This window comes from Papio anubis, chromosome 18 (genome assembly GCF_008728515.1).
Source record: "Papio anubis isolate 15944 chromosome 18, Panubis1.0, whole genome shotgun sequence".
Lineage (NCBI taxonomy): Eukaryota > Metazoa > Chordata > Mammalia > Primates > Cercopithecidae > Papio > Papio anubis.
The window spans coordinates 21,634,310-21,657,871 of record NC_044993.1 but is presented as its reverse complement, the minus strand read 5'-3'; the positions used below and the strand labels follow the sequence as shown (position 1 = coordinate 21,657,871).

The window sequence follows — 23,562 nt, the reverse complement described above, 5'->3', positions numbered from 1 at the left end:
CTGTGTCACCCAGGCTGGAGTACATGGTACAATCTTGGCTCACTGCAACCTCTGTCTCCCAGATATAAGCGATTGTCATGCCTCAGCCTCCCAAGTAGTTGGGACTACAAGGCGCATGCCACCATGCCCAGCTAGTTTTTTTGTATTTTTAGTAGAGACAGGGTTTCACCATGTTGGTCCGGCTGGTCTCAGAACTCCTAGCCTCAGGTGATCCGCCCACGTTGGGATTATTGGCGTGAGCCACTGCGCCTGGCCAGAAAGGGGACTTCTTATTTGAAGATAGTGCCTAGCTAATTAATAAGCAGACATCTAGGAAACAGGTAGATACTAAGGAGGGAAAAGTATTAAGTAGAGGGAAGGGTTTAGAGCTGCACTGTCCAAAAGTGGAATCCAGAAGCCACTAGCTACACGTGGCTATGTCGATTTAAATTAAGTGAAATTAAAAATTCAGTTATTCAGTTGCATTGACAACATTCCAAGGCTTAGTAGCCACATGTGGATACTGACTACATTTTCTTTTCAACAGATGATGCCAGAGCAACTGGATATCTATAGGTAAGAAAATAAGCCTTGACCTAAGCCTTATATCTTATAAAATTAATACAAAATGGTCATGGATGTAAAAAAAAAATTGGATATAGAGTATTTTACCCAAAAGCCTATTGAAATTTAAAAAAAGGAGTATTTTAGTGACTGCAGAAAGTTATCTTGGACAGTGCTGGTTTAGAAGCCTATAAGACAGAGAGACTATAGTATATTAATGAGTTATTTGTGTATTTTTTTCAGTAGCTTTTGGAGTACAAGTGGTTTTTTGTTAAGTGGATGAATTGTGTAGTGGTGAAGTCTGAGATTTCAGTGCACCTCTTACCCAAGTAGTGTACATTGTACCCAATATGTAGTTTTCTGTCCCTCACCCCCTCCTACCCTTTTCTGAGTCTACAATATCCATTATACCACTCTATGCTTTTGTGTACCCATAGCTTTGCTCCTACTTATAAGTGGAAACATACTGAATTTCCAATGCTATTTGGTTTTCCATTCCTGAGTTACTTCACTTTGAATAATGGCCTTCAGCACCATCCAAGTTGCTGCAAAAGACATTATCTCATTCTTTTTGTGGCTGAGTAGTATTCCATGGTGTAGACATACCACATTTTCTTCATCTACTCAGTGGCTGATGGGCGTTTAGGTTGGTTCCATGTCTTTGCAGTTGTTAATTGTGCCGTGAATGTATGTGTGCAGGTGTCTTTTTGATATAATGACTTCTTTTCCTTTGTATAGATACCCAGTACTGGGATTATCAGATTGAATGGTAGATCTGCTTTTAGTTTTTTGAGAAATCTCCATACCGTTTTCCATAATGGTTGTATTAATTTATAATTTACATTCCCACCAGCAGTGTACAAGTGTTCCCTTTTCATCACATCAATGCCAACTTCTATTGTTTTCTTGAGTTTTTAATAATGGCCATTCTGGCTGGAGTAAGGTGGTATCTAGTTGTGGTTTTAATTTGCATTTACCTGATTATTAGTGATGTTGAGCATTTTTTTATACGTTTATGGGCCATTTGTGTTTCTTCTTTTGAGAAGTGTCTGTTCATGTCATTTGCCTACTTTTTGATGGGATTATTTTTTTTTTTCCTGCTGATTTGAGTTCCTTGTAGATTCTGTTCTACAAGATTGAGTTCCTTGTATTAGTCCTTTGTTGGATGTATAGTTTGCTGATATTTTATCCCATTCTGTGACTTGTCTGTTGCAATGATTATTTCTTTTGCAGTGCAGAAGCTTTTTAGTTTAATTAGGTCCCATTTATTTATTTTTGGTTTTGTTACATTTGTCTTTGGGGTCTTAATCATAAATTCTTTGCCTAGGGTAATGTCCAGAAGTTTTTCCTAGGTTTTCCTCTAGAATTTTTATGGTTTCATGTCTTTTAAGTGTTTAATCCATCTTGAGTTGATTTTTATATGTGGTGAGAGATAGGGATCCAGTTTCATTCTTCTACATGTGGCTGTCCTGTTTTCCCAGCAGCATTTATTGAATAGGGTATCATTTTTTCAATTTATGTTTTTGTATGCTTTGTCAAAGATCAGTTGGTTGTAAGTAGTTGGCTTTATTCCTAGGTTCTCTATTCTGTTCTATGGATCTGCATATCTACTTTTATACCAGTACCGTGCTGTTTTGGTTACTATAGCCTTGTAATTTGAAGTCAGGTAATGTGAGGCTTCCAGATTTTTTTTTTTTTTTTTTTTTTTTTTTTTGCTTAGGATTGCTTTGGCTATGCAGACTCTTTTTTGGTTCCATATGAATTTTATAACTTTTTTTTTTATAATTCTGTGAAAGATGATGTTGGTATTTTGATAGGAATTACATTGAATCTGTAGATTGCCTTGCGTAGTGTGGTCATTTTCACAATACTGAGTCTTCCAGTCTGTGAGCATGGGATGTTTCCGTTTGTTTGTGTCATCTGTGATTTTTTTCAGCAGTGTTTGGTAGTTCTCCTTGTAAAGATCTTTCACCTACTTGTGTAAGTACACTCCTAGGTATCTTACTATTTTTGTTGTAGCTGTTGTAAAAGGGATTGAGTTCTTGATTTGATTATTAGCTTGGTTGTTGTTGGTGGGGGTGTATAGCAGTGCTACCGATTTGTGTACATTGCTTTTGTAACCTGAGGCTACTGATTCATTTATCAAATCTAGGAGTCGGCCTGGCATGATGGCTCATGCCTGTAATCCCAACACTGAGAGGCAAGGCGGGCGGATCACATGAGGTCAGGAGGAGTTAAGAGACCAGCCTGGCCAACATGGTGAAACCCTGTCTCTACTAAAAATACAAAAATTAGCTGGGCGTGGTGGTGGGTGCCTGTAATCCCAGCTACTTGGGAGGCTGAGGCATGAGAATCGCTTGAACTTGGAAGGCAGAGGTTGCAGTGAGCTGACATCATGCCACTGCACTTCAGCCTGGGTGACAGAATGAGACTTTGTCTCCAGGAAAGAAAAAAAAAAAAATCTAGGAGTCTTTTGGGTAAGTCTTTAGGGTTTCCTAGGTATATGATCATATCTTTGGCATATAGAGATAGTTTGACTTCTTGTTTTCCAACTTAAATGCCCCTTATTTCTTTCTCTTGCCTGATTGTTCTGGCTAGGATTTCCTGTATTAATAAATCACAAGAAATATATAGTAGCTACATGAAGTGGCTTGCACCTGTAATCCCAGCACCTTGGGGGTGCCGAGGAGGCAGGATCACTTGAGGTCAGGAGTTGGAGACCAGCCTGAGCAATAGTGTGAGAACCTGTCTCTACCAAAAAATAAAAATAAACAACTTAACCAGGCGTGGTGGTACCCACCTGGAGTCTCAGCTATTTGGGAGGATTGTTTGAGCCCAGGAGGTTGAGGCTGCAGTGAGTTATGCACTGTAGCCTGGGAAACAGAGAAAGACCTTGCTTTAGGGAAAAAAAAAAAAAGCTATATAGTTATAAAATTTGATTTTATTTATCTAAAAAATGTTAGCATTGTAGGAATTACTTGAGATATGTTACTGTTTTTCAAAATGTGAAAATCAGTTGGAATTGTCAATTTTTAGTTTAAAATAGGTAATAGTAACTCTATGTAACATACTGTTTATAGACAAAGATGAGTATTCTTTAAGAGGTTTTACATTGTCTTTTTAGTAATAGTGCTGGAGCAGTTGGACACTCATAAGGCAAAAGAATAAACCTTAACCCAAACTTCACATCTTTCACAAAAATTAATTCAAAATGGGTTGTGAATTTAGTTATAAAACATAGGTCAGGCGTGGTGGCTCACACCTGTGACCCTAGCATTCTGGGAGACTGAGGCGGACAGATGACCTGAGGTCAGGAATTCAAGGCCAACCTGGCCAACATAATGAAGCCCCATCTCTACTAAAAAATACAAAAATTAGCTGGGCATGGTGGTGCTCACCTCTAGACCCAGCTAGTCTGAAGGCTGAGACGGGTAGTCTGAAGGCTGAGACGGGAGAATTGCTTGAATCTGGGAGGTGGAGGCTGCAGTAAGTTGCTATCATGCCCCTGCACTCCATCCTGGGCAACAGAGTGAGATTCCATCTGAAAAAATAAAATAACATAAAAAATAAAGCATAAAAGTATAAAACTTTTAGAAGAAACAGGAGATCTTTAAGATCTCAGGCTAAGGAAAGATCTCTAGGACATAATACCAAAAGCACCATACCTAAAAGAAAAAAATTGATAAATTGGATTTCATCAAAATTAAAAACTTTAACTCTGTGAAAGACACTATTAAAAGGATGAAAAGATAAGCTACAGACAGGGAGAAAACATGTGCAAAGCATATATCTGTCAAAGATATTGTATCTAGAATGTATAAAGAACTCTCAAAACTCAACAATAAAAAACAATTCAGTTAGAAAATATGCCAAAGACATGAACAGACATTTCACCAAAAAGGAGATAAGATGGCAAATAGGCATGTGAAAAGATGTCTCACATCACCAGCCATTAGGGAAATGCAAATTAAAACCACAATGAGTTATCATTACATACCTATTAGAACAGCTAAAATAAAAAATAGAATACTAAATGTTGTCAAGGATTCATAGAAACTGGATGCTTCATAAACTGCTAGTGAGAGTTAAAATGATACAGCCACTCTGAAATACAGTTTATTAGGTTCTTTAAAAACTAAGCTTCCCATATGCCCCTGAGCTCAAGTGATCTGCCCATCTTGCCCTCCTAAAGTGCTGGAATTACAGGCGTGAGCCAGTGCGCCTAGCCTCAACTTTTTTTTTTTTTTTTTTTTAATTTTTTAGATGGAGTCTCGCTCTGTCACCTAGCCTGGAGTACAGTGACTCCATCTCAGCTCACTGCAACCTCCGCCTCCCGGGTTCAAGAGATTCTCCTGCCTCAATCTCACGAGTAGCTGGGATTACAGGTGCCCACCACCAGGCCCAGCTAATTTTTGCATTTTTTTTTTTTTTTTTTTGAAACGGAGTCTCGCTCTGTTGCCCAGGCTGGAGTGCAGTGGCTGGATCTCAGCTCACTGCAAGCTCCCCTTCCCGGGTTTACGCCATTCTCCTGCCTCAGCCTCTGGAGTAGCTGGGACTACAGGCGCCCGCCACCTCGCCCGGCTAGTTTTTTGTATTTTTTAGTAGAGACGGGGTTTCACTGTGTTAGCCAGGATGGTCTCGATCTCCTGACCTCGTGATCCGCCCGTCTCAGCCTCCCAAAGTGCTGGGATTACAGGCTTGAGCCACTGCGCCCGGCCAATTTTTGCATTTTTAATAGAAACGGGGTTTCACCTCGTTGACCAGGCTGGTCTGGAACTCTTGATCTCAGGTGATCCACCCGCCTCGGCCTCCCGAAGTGCTGGGATTACAGGCATGAGCCACCACACCTGACTGCCTCAACTTGATTTTTAAAAAATTTTTTGTAGAGATGGCAGTCTCATTTTGTTGCCCAGGCTGGTCTACAACTCCTAGCCTCAAGTGATCCTCCCACCTTGGCCTCCCTGCCCTGGGATCACAAGCTTCACCCACTGTGCCTGGCCTAACAACTTTTCTTTCTCTCTCTCTCTCCTTTTTTTTTTTTTTTTTTTTTTTTTTTTGTGACAGGGTCTAGCTCTGCAGATTGCAGATCACTCAGGCTGGAGTGCAGTGATGCGATCTCAGCTCACTGCAACTTCAGACTCCCAGGCCCAAGCCGTTCTCACATCTCAGCCTTCCTAGTAGTTGAGACTACAGGTGTGCGCCACCATGCCCAGCTATTTTTTTGCTTTTTGTACAGATGGGGTTTCACCATCTTGTCCAGGCAGGCTGGTTTTGAACTCCTGAGCTCAAGCGATTCATCCACTTCAGCCTCCCAAAGAGCTGGGATTACAGGCGTGAGTCTCCACGCCCTGCCACACTTTATTTTTAATAGCCCAAGGTTAGAAACAAACTAAATACATGAATAAACTCTGGTGTATCCATACAACTTACTACCACTCCGCAATATAAAAGAATAAACTATTGATACATGCAGCAACTTGTACAGTTCTCCAGGTAATTATGCTGAGTGGAAAAAAGTAAATATACTATATGATTCTATTTATATAATATTTTCAAAATGACAGAACTGTAGAGATGGAGAATAGATTGGTGCCAGGAAACAGGGTCAGGTTGAGGGGTGCAAATATGAAGGGGTGGCCCAAGAGAATTTCTTCATATCTTGACTGTGGTAGTAGTTACTTGAATCTATATATGGGATAAAATTGCATAAAACTATGCACACATACAAATGAATGCATGTAGAACAATGGCAACTGAATAAGATCTGTAGTCTAGTTAGCAGTATTATACCAGTGTCAATGTCCTGGTTTTCATATTGTACTAACTACAGTTCAATATTGTGGGTCTGGGTCTATGTACTGTATTATAGTTGGGGGAGGCTAGGTGCAGGATACATGGGGCTGTAGTATCACTTGTCTGCTTGGGGCCAGAAGTCAGAAGTGTCTTAGATTTTGGATTTTTTCAAATTTTGGAATGTTTCCAGAATACATACTGGTTGAGCATCCCTGTTTCAAAAATTTGAATTCCAATATGTTCCAGTGAGCATTTACTTTTAATGTCATATCAGTGCTCAGAAAGTTTCAAATTTTGGAGCATTTTGGATTTTCAGATTAGGGATATTCAACCTGTAGTACATATATATACTATTTTTGCAACTTCCTATGAGTCTAATTATTTAAGAATAAAAGTTTTAGCCAGGTGTAGTGGTGTGATTCTGTAATCCCGGTTACTTGGGAGACTGAGGCAAGAGGATCATATACTTGAGCCCAGGAATTCAAGACCAGCCTGGGCAACATAGCAAGACCTTGTCTCCCAAAAGAAAAAAAAGTGGGGTGGTAAAAAGCTTATATATTGTACAGTGATAAATTTTATTAAGGTATACATATTTTTAATCTTATCCCAAAAGTTACTGAAATTTGAAAAATGAAGTTTGTATTATTTTTTCATTTTTATGCATACTTCCGTTTTAAGCAATTTATATTATAGAAATTTAATTTTGTATTCTTTGTATTTCTACAATGTGTTATCATGGGTCTAATATATTTAGAGCCCATCCCCCCAACTAATTAGCAGAGCTGATAATAGAACTGCTGTTATTGAAGTTGCTGTAGTCTGTCCTGTAGTGACCTTCAGGCTTTAACCCTCCAGCTTTAGTTAAATTAAGCAGGCACAGACCTTTGCTATGGAAACGATACAGAAGCATAACAAACAATTTGGCTTACTTTCTTCTGCGAAGCAGTGGGTGGACTGAAGAGAATATTGATACTGGTGAAAGTTTTTAGTGACTAGTGTTAACAGTAATAGTAATTTATTTATTGCCTACAACATAAATGCTTCTATGGAAATCAGATGGGATAATAGTCTAATTAGTTTATTTGATCTTCCTTTAAAAATCTCTCAGAGAGAAAGGCATAGCCCTATTTTCCTTTTCCTTTTTTTTTTTTTTGAGATGGAGTCTCGCTGTGTTGCCCAGGCTAGAGCACAGTGGCATGATCTCGGCTCACTGCCAGCTCCACCTTCCGGGTTCAGGCCATTCTCCTGCCTCAGCCTCCCAAGTAGCTGGGACTACAGGCACCCGCCACCACGCCTGGCTAATTTTTTGTGTTTTTAGTAGAGACGGGGTTTCACCATGTTAGCCAGGATGGTTTCGATCTCCTGACCTCATGATCCACCCGCCTCGGCCTCCCAAAGTGCTGGGATTACAGGTGCGAGCCACCATGCCCAGCCGGCATAGCCCTCTTTTTCCTATGTTATGGTATTATATATACATGTGGAGCAGATGTTGGTCAAAATATGTGTTATGAAATATATTCCCTTTGAAATCTTATATGTGTGAATACCTTCCTCCAACATCAGTTTATTTTATCAAAGTATAAAAAGCAAGTGGCTTATGACTTTGCCAAGCTGTTATACATGTCAGCCATCTAATATGACTAGGATTCTTTGGTATAGAGTACTTGCCGGTATGTTATTTGATATTTGAATGACTTAATAGGTAATAGCAAAATTTTTTATTTGTGTTCTCTATTTTAGATTTAACTACCTTATTTTGACCAGCTACTTGAATGCCTGTAATCTTTTGTTTTGTTTTTTCTTTTTCTGTATAAAAGCAAATTTCCTGTAACTCTTTGAAAAATAACGTATTGGCTAACTTCATGAGTTATTTTGCTTCACCAAATTGTACTCTGTTATTCTAAAATTTATTCTTTCAACAATGATTGAATGTGTGTAGTGTGCTAGGCGCTCTGCTAGGCTCTGGAGATAACAAGATAGATACTGTCCTCTTCACAGTACTCACAGGCAAGTGGTAAAGTTGTTGCTGTTTATTTCTCCACTAGATGAACAGTTGGTCATGTAGAATAATGTGTTAAATTTATGATTAAATATGAAAGAGCAACAGCTATTCCAAAAAGGAATGACGAATCACTTAATAGCCATGAATTTGAGGAAGTTGCCTAATCATTGTTAGCTTCAGGTTCTTTAACTGTGAACTAAAAAAAAAAAACATATAGTCCACAGGAGTTTTAGGATGCAATGAACTATAACCACTCTCTACCTTCATTTTTTTATCTCTGGGTATAAATCTGGATGAATCTCATGTGGCATTATTACTTACCCCATCTGCCTCCACATAAACCCAAAGAGTAATGGCTGAAATTTGTTTTTGCACAGATACACATAAAATATATGCTCAAACTTTTCCAATTTCTTTTTAGTTATTGATTATTTAGGATTTATTTATTTATTTAGAGACGGAGTTTCGCTCTTGTTGCCCAGGCTGGAGTGCAATGGCGCGATCTTGGCTTACCACAACCTCCGCCTCCCGGGTTCAAGCAGTTCTCCTGCCTCAGCCTTCTGGAGTAGCTGGGATTACAGGCATTTGCCACCATGCCTGGCTAATTTTGTATTTTTAGTAGAAACGGGGTTTCTCCATGTTGGTCAGGCTGGTCTCGAACTCCTGACCTCAGGTGATCCGCCGGTCTTGGCCTCCCAAAGTGCTGGGATTACAGGCGTCAGCCATCACACCTGGCCTAGGCTTTATTTTTGTTATTGTGATCCTGTTGGCATTTTATAGTTTTATGGAATAGTTTCCATTAATTAAAGCTTTGAAATTTATTAATTTTACACTAAAATTTGTAAAAAAAATCACAAATTAGAATACTGATAGATTTCTTGACTACATAAAAATTAAAATATTTACAGAAAATGGAAACATAAATGTAATAAATTGAACACATGTTTACTTTCACTAAACATAAGACAACTGTAGCTTAAGCCTGCTGGCAGGTGAGAAAAAAACCAATAAGCAGCGCAAGTCATTTTGCATCTAAGAGCTCTGGAAGGGTTCAGGAATTTGAGATACTGGGTATCTCTGAAAGTGGGATGTGAGGTGAGACTGAAAACAAGAAGATTGGATAAAAAGTCTATAAAAACCGGGCGCCGTGGCTCACGCCTATAATCCCAGCACTTTGGGAGGCTGAGACGGGCGGATCACGAGGTTAGGAGATCGAGACCATCCTGACTAACACTGTGAAACCCCGTCTCTACTAAAAATACAAAAAATTAGCCGGGCATGGTGGCGGGCGCCTATAGTCCCAGCTACTCAGGAGGTTGAGGCAGGAGAATGACATGAACCCGGGAGGCGGAGCTTGCAGTGAGCCGAGATTGTGCCACTGCACTCCAGCCAGGGTGACAGAGCAAAACTCCGTCTCAAAAAAAAAAAAAAAAAAAAAAAGTTTATAAAAGAAGGAGCTAAGCCTGGGCGCGGTGGTTCACACACCTGTAATCCTAGCACCTTAGGAGGCTGAGGCGGGTGGATCACGTCAGGGTAGGAGTTTGGGACCACCTGGCCAACATGGTGAAACCCTGTCTCTACTAAAAATACAAAAAGTTAGCTGGGTGTGGTGGCTCATGCTTGTAGTTCCAGTTACTCAGGAGGCTGAGGTAGGAGAATTGCTTGAACCTGGGAGGTGGAGGTTGGAGCGCCACTGCACTCCAGCCTGGGCAGCAGAGTGAGACTCTGTCTCAAAAAGAAAAAAAAATTAGGTTGAATTTAAAAAGGAGTTAAATTTGCCGGGCGCGGTGGCTCAAGCCTGTAATCCCAGCACTTTGGGAGGCCGAGACGGGCGGATCACGAGGTCAGGAGATCGAGACCATCCTGGCTGACACGGTGAAACCCCGTCTCTACTAAAAATACAAAAAACTAGCCGGGCGAGGCGGCGGGCGCCTGTAGTCCCAGCTACTCGGGAGGCTGAGGCAGGAGAATGGCGTGAACCTGGGAGGCGGAGCTTGCAGTGAGCTGAGATCCGGCCACTGCACTCCAGCCTGGGCGACAGAGTGAGACTCCGTCTCAAAAAAAAAAAAAAAAAAAAAAAAAAAAAAGGAGTTAAATTTCCCAGATGTTTCTTACTTGTGTGTTACAGCCTAGTGATAATGCCTGTCTTACTCTGAGAGAATCTGGTGATTCTATAGAATGAAGTGGAGGTTCTAGATTCTAGAAGAGCTAAAGGCAAGGCTTAATGATCTGTTCTTAAAATGGGGGAGGGGTGGGTGGAAGGGAAGGCATAATGGTATAATGGAAGTCTGCATACTGAATTGCGAGACCTCTGACCATTTTCTTAGTTCCTACAATGCTTGCAATAGGTTTATTATGCTCTCTAGGCAGAAGACTGCAGGATGTGTTTTAGGCAAACTCACTGGTCCAGTAGAAAAGACCTGTAGATTGTAAGAAATAAACTTTACTTTTAACATGTTTAAGTTACTGTTACTTTGGATTTTTGTTTATGCAGCCAAACTTAATCCTAATATAGAAGGCAATTATTAATTGTAACCAAATAAGTTATATGAAAAAGGAAATATAATTAAAATACACTGCATGGCTGAGCTGCAAGTAACATATATACAGTTATAATGCAAACATTGAAAGTTCAAAAGATAATATATTTAACCTTGAAAAACATTAGGAAATAGCAGTATTAACATGTTCCTTAGAAATATAGAAGTAAGTTCCAAAAGAAACGGTGAAAAGGCTTACAAATGGTTACCTTTTGAGGAGCAGAAATTGATCCAGAATCGGTGATAAATGGAAAACAAAACCCATATTTATAACTTGTAAGGCAGACAAAGGGTCAATATGCTTAGTATATATAAAGGGCTTATAAAATTAATAATACTAAAATCAAAACAGAAAATGAGCAAATCATATAAACAGTCACAAAGGGGAAGAGTCTGTGTAGACTATTACCACTTCTCTGTTCTTTGCTTTTTTGATAGGTTAAAAATGGTTTTCTTATTTATTTGATATCTAATAAGCTTGAGCATTTTTCCATTTATTTATTAGCTATTTTTTCCTGCTTTATATGCTCTACTTTTATCCTTTGAGAAGGGTAGTTGGAATTATGATTTGTCATCTTCCTTGAATGTGGAATTGTTTCTGCAGTATGAATTATAATAAAGAATCTTGCCTCTTGCAAAACATTGTTATAAACCTTTGGTGGTTATATCCTGAGGTCTTTGTGCCTCTTGGGTTACAAGTCTTCTAGACCAGTGGTTCTCAACTCTTATCAGACCCAGCCCGACTCTCAAAAAAAGCCCCACATCCATTTTGTAATGCTACTTTATTAACATGAAATGGAAATTTAGAGATAATACAGTTAGGCCAGGCACAGTGGCTCATGCCTGTAATAGCATTTTGGAAGGCCAAGGTAGGAAGATTGCTTGAAACCAAGAGTTTAAGACTAGCCAGGGCAACCTAGCGAGACTTCTATATCTACAACAACAACAAAAAATAAGCCAGGTTTGGAGGCACACTCCTGAAGTCCTAGCTACTCTAGAGACTGAAGTGGAAGGATCCTTTGAGCCCAGAAGCTCAGGTTTGTGTTGAGCTATGATTGTGCCATTGCACTCTAGCTTAGGTGACATAGCAAGACCCTGAATCCAAAAAAAAAAAAAAAAGTGATATAATTGACTACATGTATAATTTTAAGAATATCAGTTATAATGCAATACTATTAAGAGGAAAAAATATATAAACTACATTATAGTTGATATGGTCTGGCTATGTCTCCACCCAAAATCTCATCTTGAATTGTAATCCGCATAATTCCCACGTGTCAAGGGAGAGACCAGATGGATGGGGGTAATTGAATCATGGCGGTGGTTTCCCCTTACTGTTCTCTTGATAGTAAGTTCTCATGAGATCTGATGGCTTTATAAGTGTTTGGTAGTTTTTCCTGTATTCATTCTCCCTCCTGCCACCTTGTGAAGAAGGTGCCTTGGTTCCCCTTTACCTTCCACCATGACTGTAAGTTTCCTGAGGTCCCCCTAGCCATGGGGGACTTTGAGTCAATTTAACCTCTTTCCTTTATAAATTACCGAGTCTTGGGCAGTTTCTTATAGCAGTATGAGAATGGACTAATACAGTAGTTTAAAAGCATGACTGTGCATTGTGGCTCACACCTGTAATCACAGCTACTTGGGTGGCTGTGGCAGGAGGACGTTTGAGTCCAGGAGTTCGAGACCAGCTTGAGCAAAGTAGTGGGCCCCCATCTTAAAAAAAAAAAAAAAAGTTTCAAAGTGAAAAGGCTTGATAATGACTATAGAAGACACAGTGAAGTAGTTGGACACTTACACCTGCTTGATAATGACTAGAAGACACAGTGAAGTAGTTAGACACTTACACCTGCACTATCAGTGTGAATGTTGCCAGGTACAAAGGCAGGTGTTTGATCATCACTCTAAATTCCCTGAGTGGCATTACTGAAAATGACATGATTTTCTGAAATGATGAGCTCTTTTCCTGGTAAGTTGTACTCATGAAAAATTCATGTATGTTAAAACTGCGTCATTTGGGGGTATTAATATATAGTAAGGAGTTCTAAGTTTATAAACATTTTACTTATACATGAATGTCTGATGGGATATTCTCAAGTTCTGTGAGATGTAGACTATTCACTTTGAAGAACTGTAGTTATCCCATGTATTGAGAGAAATTTGAATCTCTGGCCCTCTCTCCTTAAGTACCTATAGTGCACCCCACTTATGTTGGCAACTAAACACATCTTCACAACATTTAAAAAATGCCTCTGCTCTACCACCACCTTCCCCTGCAGAGGGTGATACTGTCCAAGTTAAGAAATACCATTCTAGGCTGGGCACAGTGGCTCACGCCTATAATCCCAGCACTTTGGGAGGCCCAGGCGGGTGGATCACCAGAGGCCAGGAGTTTGAGACCAGCCTAGCCAACATGGTGAAACCCCGTCTCTACTAAAAATACAAAAATTAGCTGGGTGTGATGGCAGGTACCTGTAATCCCAGCTACTTGGAAGGCTGAGGCAGGAGAATCACTTGAACCTGGGAGGCAGAGGTTCCAGTGAGCCTAGATTGTGCCGCTGCACTGTAGCCTGACAGACAAAGTGAGTGAGGCTCTGTTTAAAAAAAAAAAAAAAAAAAAAAAGTTAGGGCACCGTGACTCATGCCTATAATCCCAGCACTTTGAGAGGCCGAGGTGGACGGATCACTTGAGGTCAGGAGTTCAAGACCAGCCTGGCCAACATGGTGAAACACCATCTCTACTAAAAATACCCCCAAAAAAAAAAAATTAGCTGGGCATGGTGGTGTGTGCCTGCAGTCCCAGCTATTAGGAAGGCTGAGGCAGGAGAATCACTTGAACCGGGGAAGCGAATATTGCAGTGAGTCGAGATCATGCCACCGCACTCCAGCCTGTGCAACAGAGTGAGACTGTCTCAAAAAAAAAAAAAAAAAAAAAAAAAAAAAGTACCATTCTACTGGATGTTAAAGCATTTGCTAGGAAGAAAAAGAAATACCATTCTAAATCAGGGGTTGTCAAAATATGGCTTTTATAGGCCAAAATGGGCCCTACACCTGGTGTTTTGTTTTTAAAGAGAAAGAACCTTGCTCTCGCCCAGGCTGGAGTGTAGTGGTGCAATCATAGCTCACTGCAGCCTTGAATTGGCCTCAGAGGCAGGAATGATCCTCCTGCCTCAGTCTTTCAGGTGGCTGGGACTACAGGTACATGCCTTCACATTGGCTCTACCTGTTTTTGTATAGCTTGTGATCTAGGAGTGGTTTTTATACATTTTTACATGGTTGGAGAAAAAAAAATCAAAAGAATACTATTTTGTTATTTGAAAATTATGTGGAATTCCACACTAAGCATCCATAACTATTGTTTTTCATTTATGTATTGACTGGTTACTTTTGTGTTACAATGACAGAGTAAGGCAGAGAACATAAGTGGCACTCTCATCACTTCACACTACTGCTCAGGGCAGTACAAATCACAGTGATGCAGTTAAAACTCAGTAGTGTTTCAAGTGCCACATATATTGCTACATTGGGACTTTAAAAAAATAATAATCAGCCGGGCATGGTGGCTCACGCCTGTAATCCCAGCACTTTGGGAGGCCGAGGCGGATGGATCACGAGGTCAGGAGATCAAGACCATCCTGGCTAACACAGTGAAACCCCATCTCTACTAAAAATGCAAAAAATTAGCCGGGCGTGGCGGCGGGCGCCTGTAATCCCAGCTACTCAGGAGGCTGAGGCAGGAGAATGGCCTGAACCCAGAGGTGGAGCTTGCAGTGAGCTGAGATCGCGCCACTGCATTCCAGCCTGGGCGACTGAGCGAGATTCCGTCTCAAATAATAATAATAATAATAATAATAATAATAATAATCAGTACATACTCATCATGTCAAGAAAAAGAAAGCAGATATCGAATGTCATTATTTTGAGGCACAGTGGACTGTGTGTTATCTTGTTATCAAATTAGATAGCAGGCTGGGTGCAGTGGCTCACGCCTGTAATCTCAGCACTTTGGGAGACTGAGGCAGGTGGATCACCTGAGGCCAGGAGTTCAAGACCAGCATGACCAACATGGTGAAACCCCGTCTCTATTAAAAATACAAAAATTTAGCTGGGCATGGTGGCGCACACCTGTACTCGCAGCTACTTGGGAGGCTGAGTCAGGAGAATTGCTTGAACCCAGGAGGGGTTGCAGTGAGCCTGGGTGGCACCATTGCACTCCAGGCTGGGTGACAGTGAGACTCCATCCCCTCCCCCCCCCAAAAAAAAAGGTTAGATAGCAAAGCATTGTATTTATTGTGCCATAGCATTATAGCTGGGCTAAAAGCATGTACATCTTATGTAACCTCATATTTCCATATAGATGTCTCGATGTCTCACTGTTACCTTGACTACAGTGTGACCAGCATTGACATCATTTTTTTCCAAAATCAGTGACTTCTTCACATTAGTATTTTTTTAAGAGACAACGTCTCACACTCTGTCACCCAACCTGGAGTTTAGTGGCATAATCATAGCTCACTGTAACCTTGAACTCCTGGGATCAGGCAACCCTCCCACCTTAGCTTTCCAAAGTAGCTAGGACTACAGGAGCACACCACCATGCTCAGCTAGTGTGTGTGTGCGTGTGTGTGTGTGTGTGTGTGTGTGTAGATGGGGGTCTCATTGTGTTGCTGGTCTTGAACTCCTGGCCTCAGGCAGTTCCTCCTGCCTCAGCCTCCCAAAGTGTTGAGATTACTGGTGTGAGCCATGATGGCCAGGCCTATACTTTGTTGGCTAGTGATACCATCATTCTCCTGGGTACTGAAGCTCAGAACTTCTGACTTATTTGATCCCTCTTTTATTCTATGTATAGTTAGATACGGAAATCTCTTTAGGGCCTTCTAGGAAAGATTTATTGCATTCATCCCTTTCCATTTCTATTTTCTATTTATGATCCTGCCTCCACCCTAGTTTAAACTTTCAGCACACATGATTTCAGTGCTTCAGCTCTCTCAACTTGTTTCCATGATTTCATCCTTTCTCTTTCATAGAGCCTTAATTGATTTTTATCATATGCTTACCTGAAGCTCCTGAAAGGGCAGGAATTTATTCTTAATATAGGATGTAGGCAAGCACAAGATAAGGAGACAGATACGATATTTTAAATATTGTAGTCTCCTCTGAGGGAACTGACCTTTATGTATTTGAATCAAGTCAAGTAGCATGAAGATCAGAGGGAATGATATTTCAGAGGGATAAAATATTTAGTGTGAAAGCCCTGACAGTAGGAATGAGCTTGAGTGGTTCATGCAATAAGGCCAGTAAGGCTAGAGCAGACTGTGGAAGGGAGGGAGTAGGCAAAGGTAAGGCCAACAATTTAGCCAGGGCCCTAATCACCTTATGCTGTGTAAACCATCATAGGGAATTTGAATATAGTTCTAAATGTGAAGGGAAGCCATTAGAAAGTTCTGAGCAGGGGAGTCAAAGTTATCCAATTCATGTTAACAAGTTTATTCTGACTCTTGGATAGAGAATGGGCTATAGGGCAACAAGAGGGAAGACAGAGCAGTTATAAGGCTATTGCAATAGTCCAGCTTTAATTGCTTCTTTATAAATGTACAGCACTGAAAAATATCCTGGGTAAAATTATATTACCCAATAATAGGCAAAAGTCTTAATGTCTTCTTCTGGGTACAGGGAGGATAACCAATAAATTATGAAGTTGCCTGGCTACAAATTCCACTGTAAAGCCAAGACTGGGCAAGTGGAGGGGAATAAAACTCACCTGTAAGACTCTACCAAATACAAGAAGGCTACCATCCCAAGGAGGAGGAGGCATGGCAGGAGAACTGAGACCCCCTCTCTTCATAGTTTTACCTGCTGAAGGCAGAAACCCTTAGGCACTTAGGCTCTCATTTACAAAGACTGGAGTATTATCAGGAGAGCTGAAAGAAATCTCTCCAAGCCAATCTCAAAAGACCCAAGATCTAGTAACAAAGCTGAAGAGATACCTTGAGGCTCAGAAACAAAGAGCAAGACTGAAGAGCCTAGAGAAATCCTCATAGATTAAAAAATCAGCAGCCAGGTGGTAAATCAGAGGAAGGTCTTCCAACAGTTTCAAGGATCGGAGACTTGGTTGTGAAGCATAGGTAGATCTCTGGTTGTGAAGCATAGGTAGATCTCTGGAATCTTGCCAGCTCTCAGATTCCGTGCCAGGCAAAAGAGAGAGACATTCCACCCACCAGACCTTTGAAGCCAGTGCTATACTGAATCAGACTATTCCTTCAGTTAAAGTCCAGACACAGTTTAAGAACTGTGACCTTACAAAAGAAATAGCATGCCCCTTTCTGGAGGTAAATATTTTCTGCTTGAGTCTCTAGACTTTTTTATACTAAAGGTCCATTAAAACAATAAACAACCACACACACACACACACACACACACACACACACACACACACACACGAAAATGTGGCCCACATTAAAGAGAGAAAACAATGGTAGCAGACTGAGAGAAGGCTTAGATTAGATATTGGAAAGAAACTTTGGAATTACTATAATAGAACTCCTAAATTACCTTGAGGAAAAGGTGGGCTCTGTATACATGAAGAGATGGAAGAATTTCTGTAGGGCAGGGACAGTTTTTTCTTTTTTTTAGTCAAATGGATTGGCTGGGCGTGGTGGGGAGGCTGAGGCAGGTGGATTGTCTGAGGTCAGGAGTTTGAGACCAGCCTGGCCAACATGGTGAAACTGGGTCTCTACTAAAAATATAAGAATTAGCTGGGTGTGGTGGCAGGCACCTGTAATCCCAGCTTCTTGGGAGGCTGAGGCAGGATAATTGCTTGAACCCGGGAGGTGGAGGTTGCAGTGAGCCAAGATCGTGTCACTACACTCCAGCCTGTGGGACAAGAGCGAGACTTCGTCTCAAAAACAACAACAAACAAATGGATAATGATGGGGACAAAGATACAAGAGAAGAAAACTGCAAACCAATATCCTTCATGAATATACATGCAACAGTCTTCAACAAAAGGCTCAGCAACCAAATCCAGCAGCACACTGCAAAAGATTATACACCATGATCAAGTGGGATCTGTCCCAGGAAAGCAAGAGTGGTTCAACATAAGAAAATTAATCTATGTAATATACCACATAGTAGAATGAAGGGAAAAACCATGTGGTCATCTCAGTTGATAGAGAAAAAAACCTTTGACAAAATTCAGCAGCCTTTCATGATTTAAAAAAAAGCAAAACAGCCAGACGCAGTGGCTCATGAGTGCCTGTAATCCCAAGCACTTTGGGAGGCCAAGGCGGGCGGATCACCTGAGGTCAGGAGTTCAAGATTGGCCTGGCCAACATGGTGAAACTCCGTCTCTACTAAAAATACAAAAATTAGCTGGGCATGGTGGCAGGCTCCTGTAATCCCAGCTACTCAGGAGGCTGAGGCAGGAAAATTGCTTGAACCCAGGAGGTGGAGGTTGCAGTGAGCCGAGATCGCACCACTGTACTCCAGCCTGGGTGACACAGCAAGACTCCGTCTCAAAAAAAAAAAAAAAAAAAAAAAAGCAAAAACAAAACAGCAAACTGGGAATAGAGGGGAATCTTGAAAAACCCACAGCTAACATCATACTTAATGGTTAAAGACTGAAAGGTTTCCCTCTAACGTCAGGGACAAGACAAGGATGCTTGCTTTCACTACTGCGATTCAGCTTTATGCTGTAAGTCCTAGCCAGAGCAATTAGGCAATAAAAAAGAAAAAAAAAGACATAGAAAACAAAGGCACAGACACATTCTCTCTCTCTCTATCTGCCTCTGTCTCTCTTTCTCTCTCCCCCTTTTCTCTCCCCCTCTCTCCCCCCCCACCCGTCTCTCTCCTTCTCTCCCTCTCTGTCTGTCTGTCTGTCTCTCCCCTGAAGATTGTTGAAATTGTTTGCTTAAGTAGGCATTTAACTTGGTTGGAGTCAGCCTGGAAAACTTGTCTCCCTGAGGTTGGTGGCAGCTCAAAATCTCATTTCAGTTTTAGCCTTAGCTAGGCTGCTTGGGGTCTGTCCTGTTTGATCATGTTTCAGAAGTCAGCCAAAGAAAGGTTTGGGCAGAGTTTCTATGTGTAGCTTGGAGCTCCCTGCCTCTGACTCCTTTCTGGGGTTTCCTTATCACTTTCCAGAGGCTTTGGGCTGTAGGTTTGGTGTTTTCTGTTTTGTTTTGTTTTGTTTTGTGTGTGTGTGTCTTTTTTTTTTGAGACGGAGTCTTGCTCTGTCACCCAGGCTATAGTGCAGTGGTTCAATCTCGGCTCACTGCAACCTCCACCTTCCGGGTTCGCAATTCTCCTGCCTCAGCCTCCCGAGTAGCTGGGACTACAGGTGCATGCCACCATGCCTGGCTAATTTTTTGTATTTTTAGTAGAGACGGGGTTTCACCATGTTAGCCAGGATGGTCTTGATCTCCTGACCTCGTGATCCACCCACCTCGGCCTCCCAAAGTGCTGAGATTACAGGTGTGAGCCACCGCGCCCGGCCACAGGCTATAGGTTTTTTATGGGAGTTTTAGCCGATCTGTAAGGCATGGACTATGGCTTTTTCTCAGGTTAAAAGCCATAAAAACAGGAAACATGCCCTTTGTAATAACACATATGTTATAACGTGTATATTTCAACTCGCCTCCAGTATCTGCTTGTTTTTGGTTGCTCTCCATCAGGTCATTCTTTATGTTTTTTCCAGTTTATAGTTGTTATCTGCAGGAAGATGGGTCAAGTCGGTGCTACTCAGCCATTCATGTCTCCCTAAGTGCTATTTGTATACATCTTCAAATTCTATTTCTTTTAATTGCCTGCTTTCTTGTGATGACTGTTTTTGCCTCCAGCAGCTCTCCCATGTCAGTCTAACATAGTTAACCTTAGCAGTAGTGAAGGATACCAAGGAAAGTCAGTTAGCCCAGACCTGTTAAGTCAGTTGAAATTGTAAGTTTATAATATAAACAATAGGGGTTTTCAGACTCTTTCTACTAAAACGAAGTGCCTCTGATTTAACAGTCTGTTAGAGGACCTTCCCATATACCCAAATCTTTAGGTCCAGTCTGAATGGTTAATGTTGCCAAGAGTGCAGAATCAGTATTTCTTTTGTGTTTTCTACAGCAGAGTCAGAAAGCTTTGTACAATTTTGGTCTATCTAGATATTTATCTTAAAAAAAAAAACAAAACCCACATCCCTTTATGTAACATATACAATGTTTTATTTCTTAAACAAATTTGGAAATTTGGAGGGCTGCTCACTGGTTACTTTTGGTTGTATTTTTTTGAAATAATACAATAGTATATGATAGAGATATAATAGACTTACTATTGTTGGCTTATTGTAAAATGCAAATGGATAATGAATTGTGCTTTTCTATGTTTCTTCTTCCTGATTAGCTCCTGGGCTATAACGAAAAGCCGATAAATCTACAAATGTTTATTGGGACAGCAGATGATCGATATTTACGACCTCATGCATTTTACCAGGTGCATCGAATCACTGGGAAGACAGTCGCTACTGCAAGCCAAGAGATAATAATTGCCAGTACAAAAGTTCTGGAAATTCCACTTCTTCCTGAAAACAATATGTCAGCCAGGTATTTTGAAATATACCTAAAATGTGCAGTTCTTTTTTTCTCTATACTTTCAGAAAAAAAGTAAATATATTTTTGAATATAAATATAAAATATTGTTCTAATGGTATTACGTAAATAATGTACATTTAGTACATTTTCTGAGAGTGGTAGCATATTTCCAGAGGGAAAATTCAATTCAGTAAGTGTTTCTATACTATATACTACCAGGCAAGCCATTATTCTAGGTAAGAGAGATATAAATACTGTATCTAGATTTTCATCAAATGGCTCACAGTCTATCTAATAGGGTAGACAATAAATAAACAATTATGATACAATTACGATTTTTTTATTTCTTTAAGGAAAACTTTTGACTTTACCTCCAGGCATCCCACTTGACCTGTTTCCAAATAAGATAAGGTGGCCAACTTCTGAAAGAGAATGCAATAGAGTTTTGTACCGAAGGATCAGTTAGGATTATATATAGTTGCCTCTAATAGAAACCTGATATGCAGTGGCTTGAACAGTTAGAGGTTTAGTGTTTTATCACATAAAAGAAATATACAGGTAGACATTTTAGGGCTAGCACAGTAGCTGCGTAAGTCATTAGGGCCCCAAGCAAGTTTTTTCTTCTCTGACATCTTTAGCATGTGGTTTCCATCCTAAAGATTGTCTTACGATCTAAAATGGCTGCTGGAACTCTAGCCATGACATCCTTATTACCAGAAGGGATAATAAAGAGAAAGGTGTGGAGGAAAGGTAAAAGGGAACTTCCATTGGAGTTGAATCCTCTTTTAAGAGCCTTTCCCTAAAACCTACTTAACAACTCTACATCTCATTGATCATGCTTATATGTAAGGAACACATGGTTATGTTTACCAGAACACATTGTCACCTCAAATAATTTAGGGAGGCCAAGCACCATGGCTCATGCCTGTAATCCCAGTACTTCAGGAGGCCGAGGCAGGCGAATCACCTGAGCTCAGGAGTTTGAGACTAGCCTGAGCAACATGGCGAAACCCTGTCTCTACTAAAATTACAAAAATTAACCGGGTGCAGTGGTGCCTGTCTGTAGTCCTAGCTGCTTGGGAGTCTGAGGTGGGAGAATCGCTTGCCCGGGAGGCAGAGGTTGCCATTAGCCGAGATAGTGCCACTACACTGCAGCCTAGGCAAGAGTGAGATCCTGTCTTTAAAAACAAAAAACAAACAAAACAATGTAGGGGCCTGTTACTAAGGAAGAAGTAAAGGAAGGATATTGAGTAGGCACCTATCAATGGGTAGTAGGCACAACCAGGCATGGGAAACTTAGATTTTTATTACAGGAATTGTTTTCAAACTACACTACAGACTTTTTTTTTTTTTTTTTTTGAGACGGAATCTCGCTCTGTTGCCCATGCTGGAGTGCAGTGGCATGATCTTGGCTCACTGCAAGCTCCGCCTCCTGGGTTGATGCCATTCTCCTGCCCCAGCCTCCTGAGCAGCTGAGACTACAGGCACCCACCACCACGCCTGGCTAATTTTTTTGTATTTTTAGTAGAGATGGGGTTTCACCGTGTTAGCCAGGATGGTCTCGATCTCCTGACCTCGTGATCCGCCCATCTCGGCCTCCCAAAGTGCTGAGATTACAGGCGTGAGCCACCGCACCTGGCCCACAGACCTTTCTTAAGGTGGGAATAACATCCATCCCAGGCTACTGCAAGAACGGTACTCAAGAACCCAACCCAGCAAATCATTGCAAAGGGGCTGTGACGGAGTTTTTTCATGGCAAAGGCAGACAGCTAAGCTGATAATCTCTACTCTTAATTTTTTTTTTTTTTTTGAGACGGAGTCTCGCTCTGTCGCCCAGGCTGGAGTGCAGTGGCCAGATCTCAGCTCACTGCAAGCTCTGCCTCCCGGGTTTACGCCATTCTCCTGCCTCAGCCTCCCGAGTAGCTGGGACTACAGGCGCCCGCCACCTCGCCCGGCTAGTTTTTTTTTTGTAGTTTTAGTAGAGACGGGGTTTCACTGTGTTCGCCAGGATGGTCTCGATCTCCTGACCTCGTGATCCACCCGTCTCGGCCTCCCAAAGTGCTGGGATTACAGGCTTGAGCCACCAGGCCCGGCCTTTTTTTTTTAAAGACAGTCTCAGTCTGTTGCGCAGGCTGGAGTACAGTGGCACCATCTCGGCTCACTACAACCTCTGCCTCCCAGGCTCAGGTGATTCTTGTGCTTCAGCCACCCAAGTAGCTGAGATTACACACTGTGCGCCACAACTCCTGGCTAATTTTTGTATTTTTAGTAGAGACAGGGTTTTGCCATGTTGACCAGGCTGGTCTCGAACTCCTGGCCTCAAACAGTCCACCTGCTTTAGCCTCCCAAAGTGCTGGGAATGCAGATGTGAGCCACTGCACCGGCCTTAAACATTTGTGTTCTATAATGTAGAAAGAACTTTGGAATCTCAGCCTGTATTTATTCAGATACTCGAGCAAAACTTTTTCTTGAGAAAAATATTGACACCAGGCATCCTATTGGACACATTTTCAAATAAGGTAAGGTGCCCAACCTCTGAATGAGAATGCAGGTAGCCGTCTTCCCTTTTGTTCTGGCATCTTACTTTTTTATATAGCATCAGAAGCATGTGATATATGATTAGTCAGTTGTAGAGGGACATTTAAAAATCACCTTTGAACTATCTTTTTCCAAAAACTCAAGAAATTGATCCCTAGACGATAGTTTGCAGGCCATGTTTGCATTCATTCCTCTGGATATTCAAAGCACGATATTTGAATCAAGTTAAATAGAAAAATTACAAGTTTATTCTGTTTCTTGACTTGAGGGACAGTATGAGAAATAGCCATAAACATACTTCATAATCTGAAAAACCACTATTAAAGACAGTTTCTCTTAGGTTGGTCACTATTGCATGCATATGTGCATGCACACACACACACACACACAGTCCTTTCAACTTAAAGAAAAAATGTTGGCCGGGCGCGGTGGCTCAAGCCTGTAATCCCAGCACTTTGGGAGGCCGAGGCGGGTGGATCACAAGGTCAGGAGATCGAGACTATCCTGGCTAACATGGTGAAACCCCGTCTCTACTAAAAATACAAAAAACTAGCCGGGCGCGGTAGCGGGCGCCTGTAGT

The 23,562-nt window shown here is 41.2% G+C and overlaps 1 protein-coding gene across 7 annotated transcripts in view; it reads left to right on the top strand.

The window, feature by feature from the left end:
• Positions 1 to 23,562, top strand: part of NFATC3 (nuclear factor of activated T cells 3) — a 156,007-nt gene that overhangs the window by 65,465 nt on the left and 66,980 nt on the right. For all 7 annotated transcript variants that reach the window (XR_001898413.3, XR_001898411.3, XM_017953705.2 and 4 more), the window contains exon 4: positions 20,257 to 20,456. Coding sequence is in view for 5 of the 7 variants with exons in the window: in XM_017953705.2 (XP_017809194.2) it covers positions 20,257 to 20,456 (200 nt within the window). In the remaining 2 variants the exon portion in view is untranslated. The remainder of the gene's footprint in view (positions 1 to 20,256; positions 20,457 to 23,562) is intronic.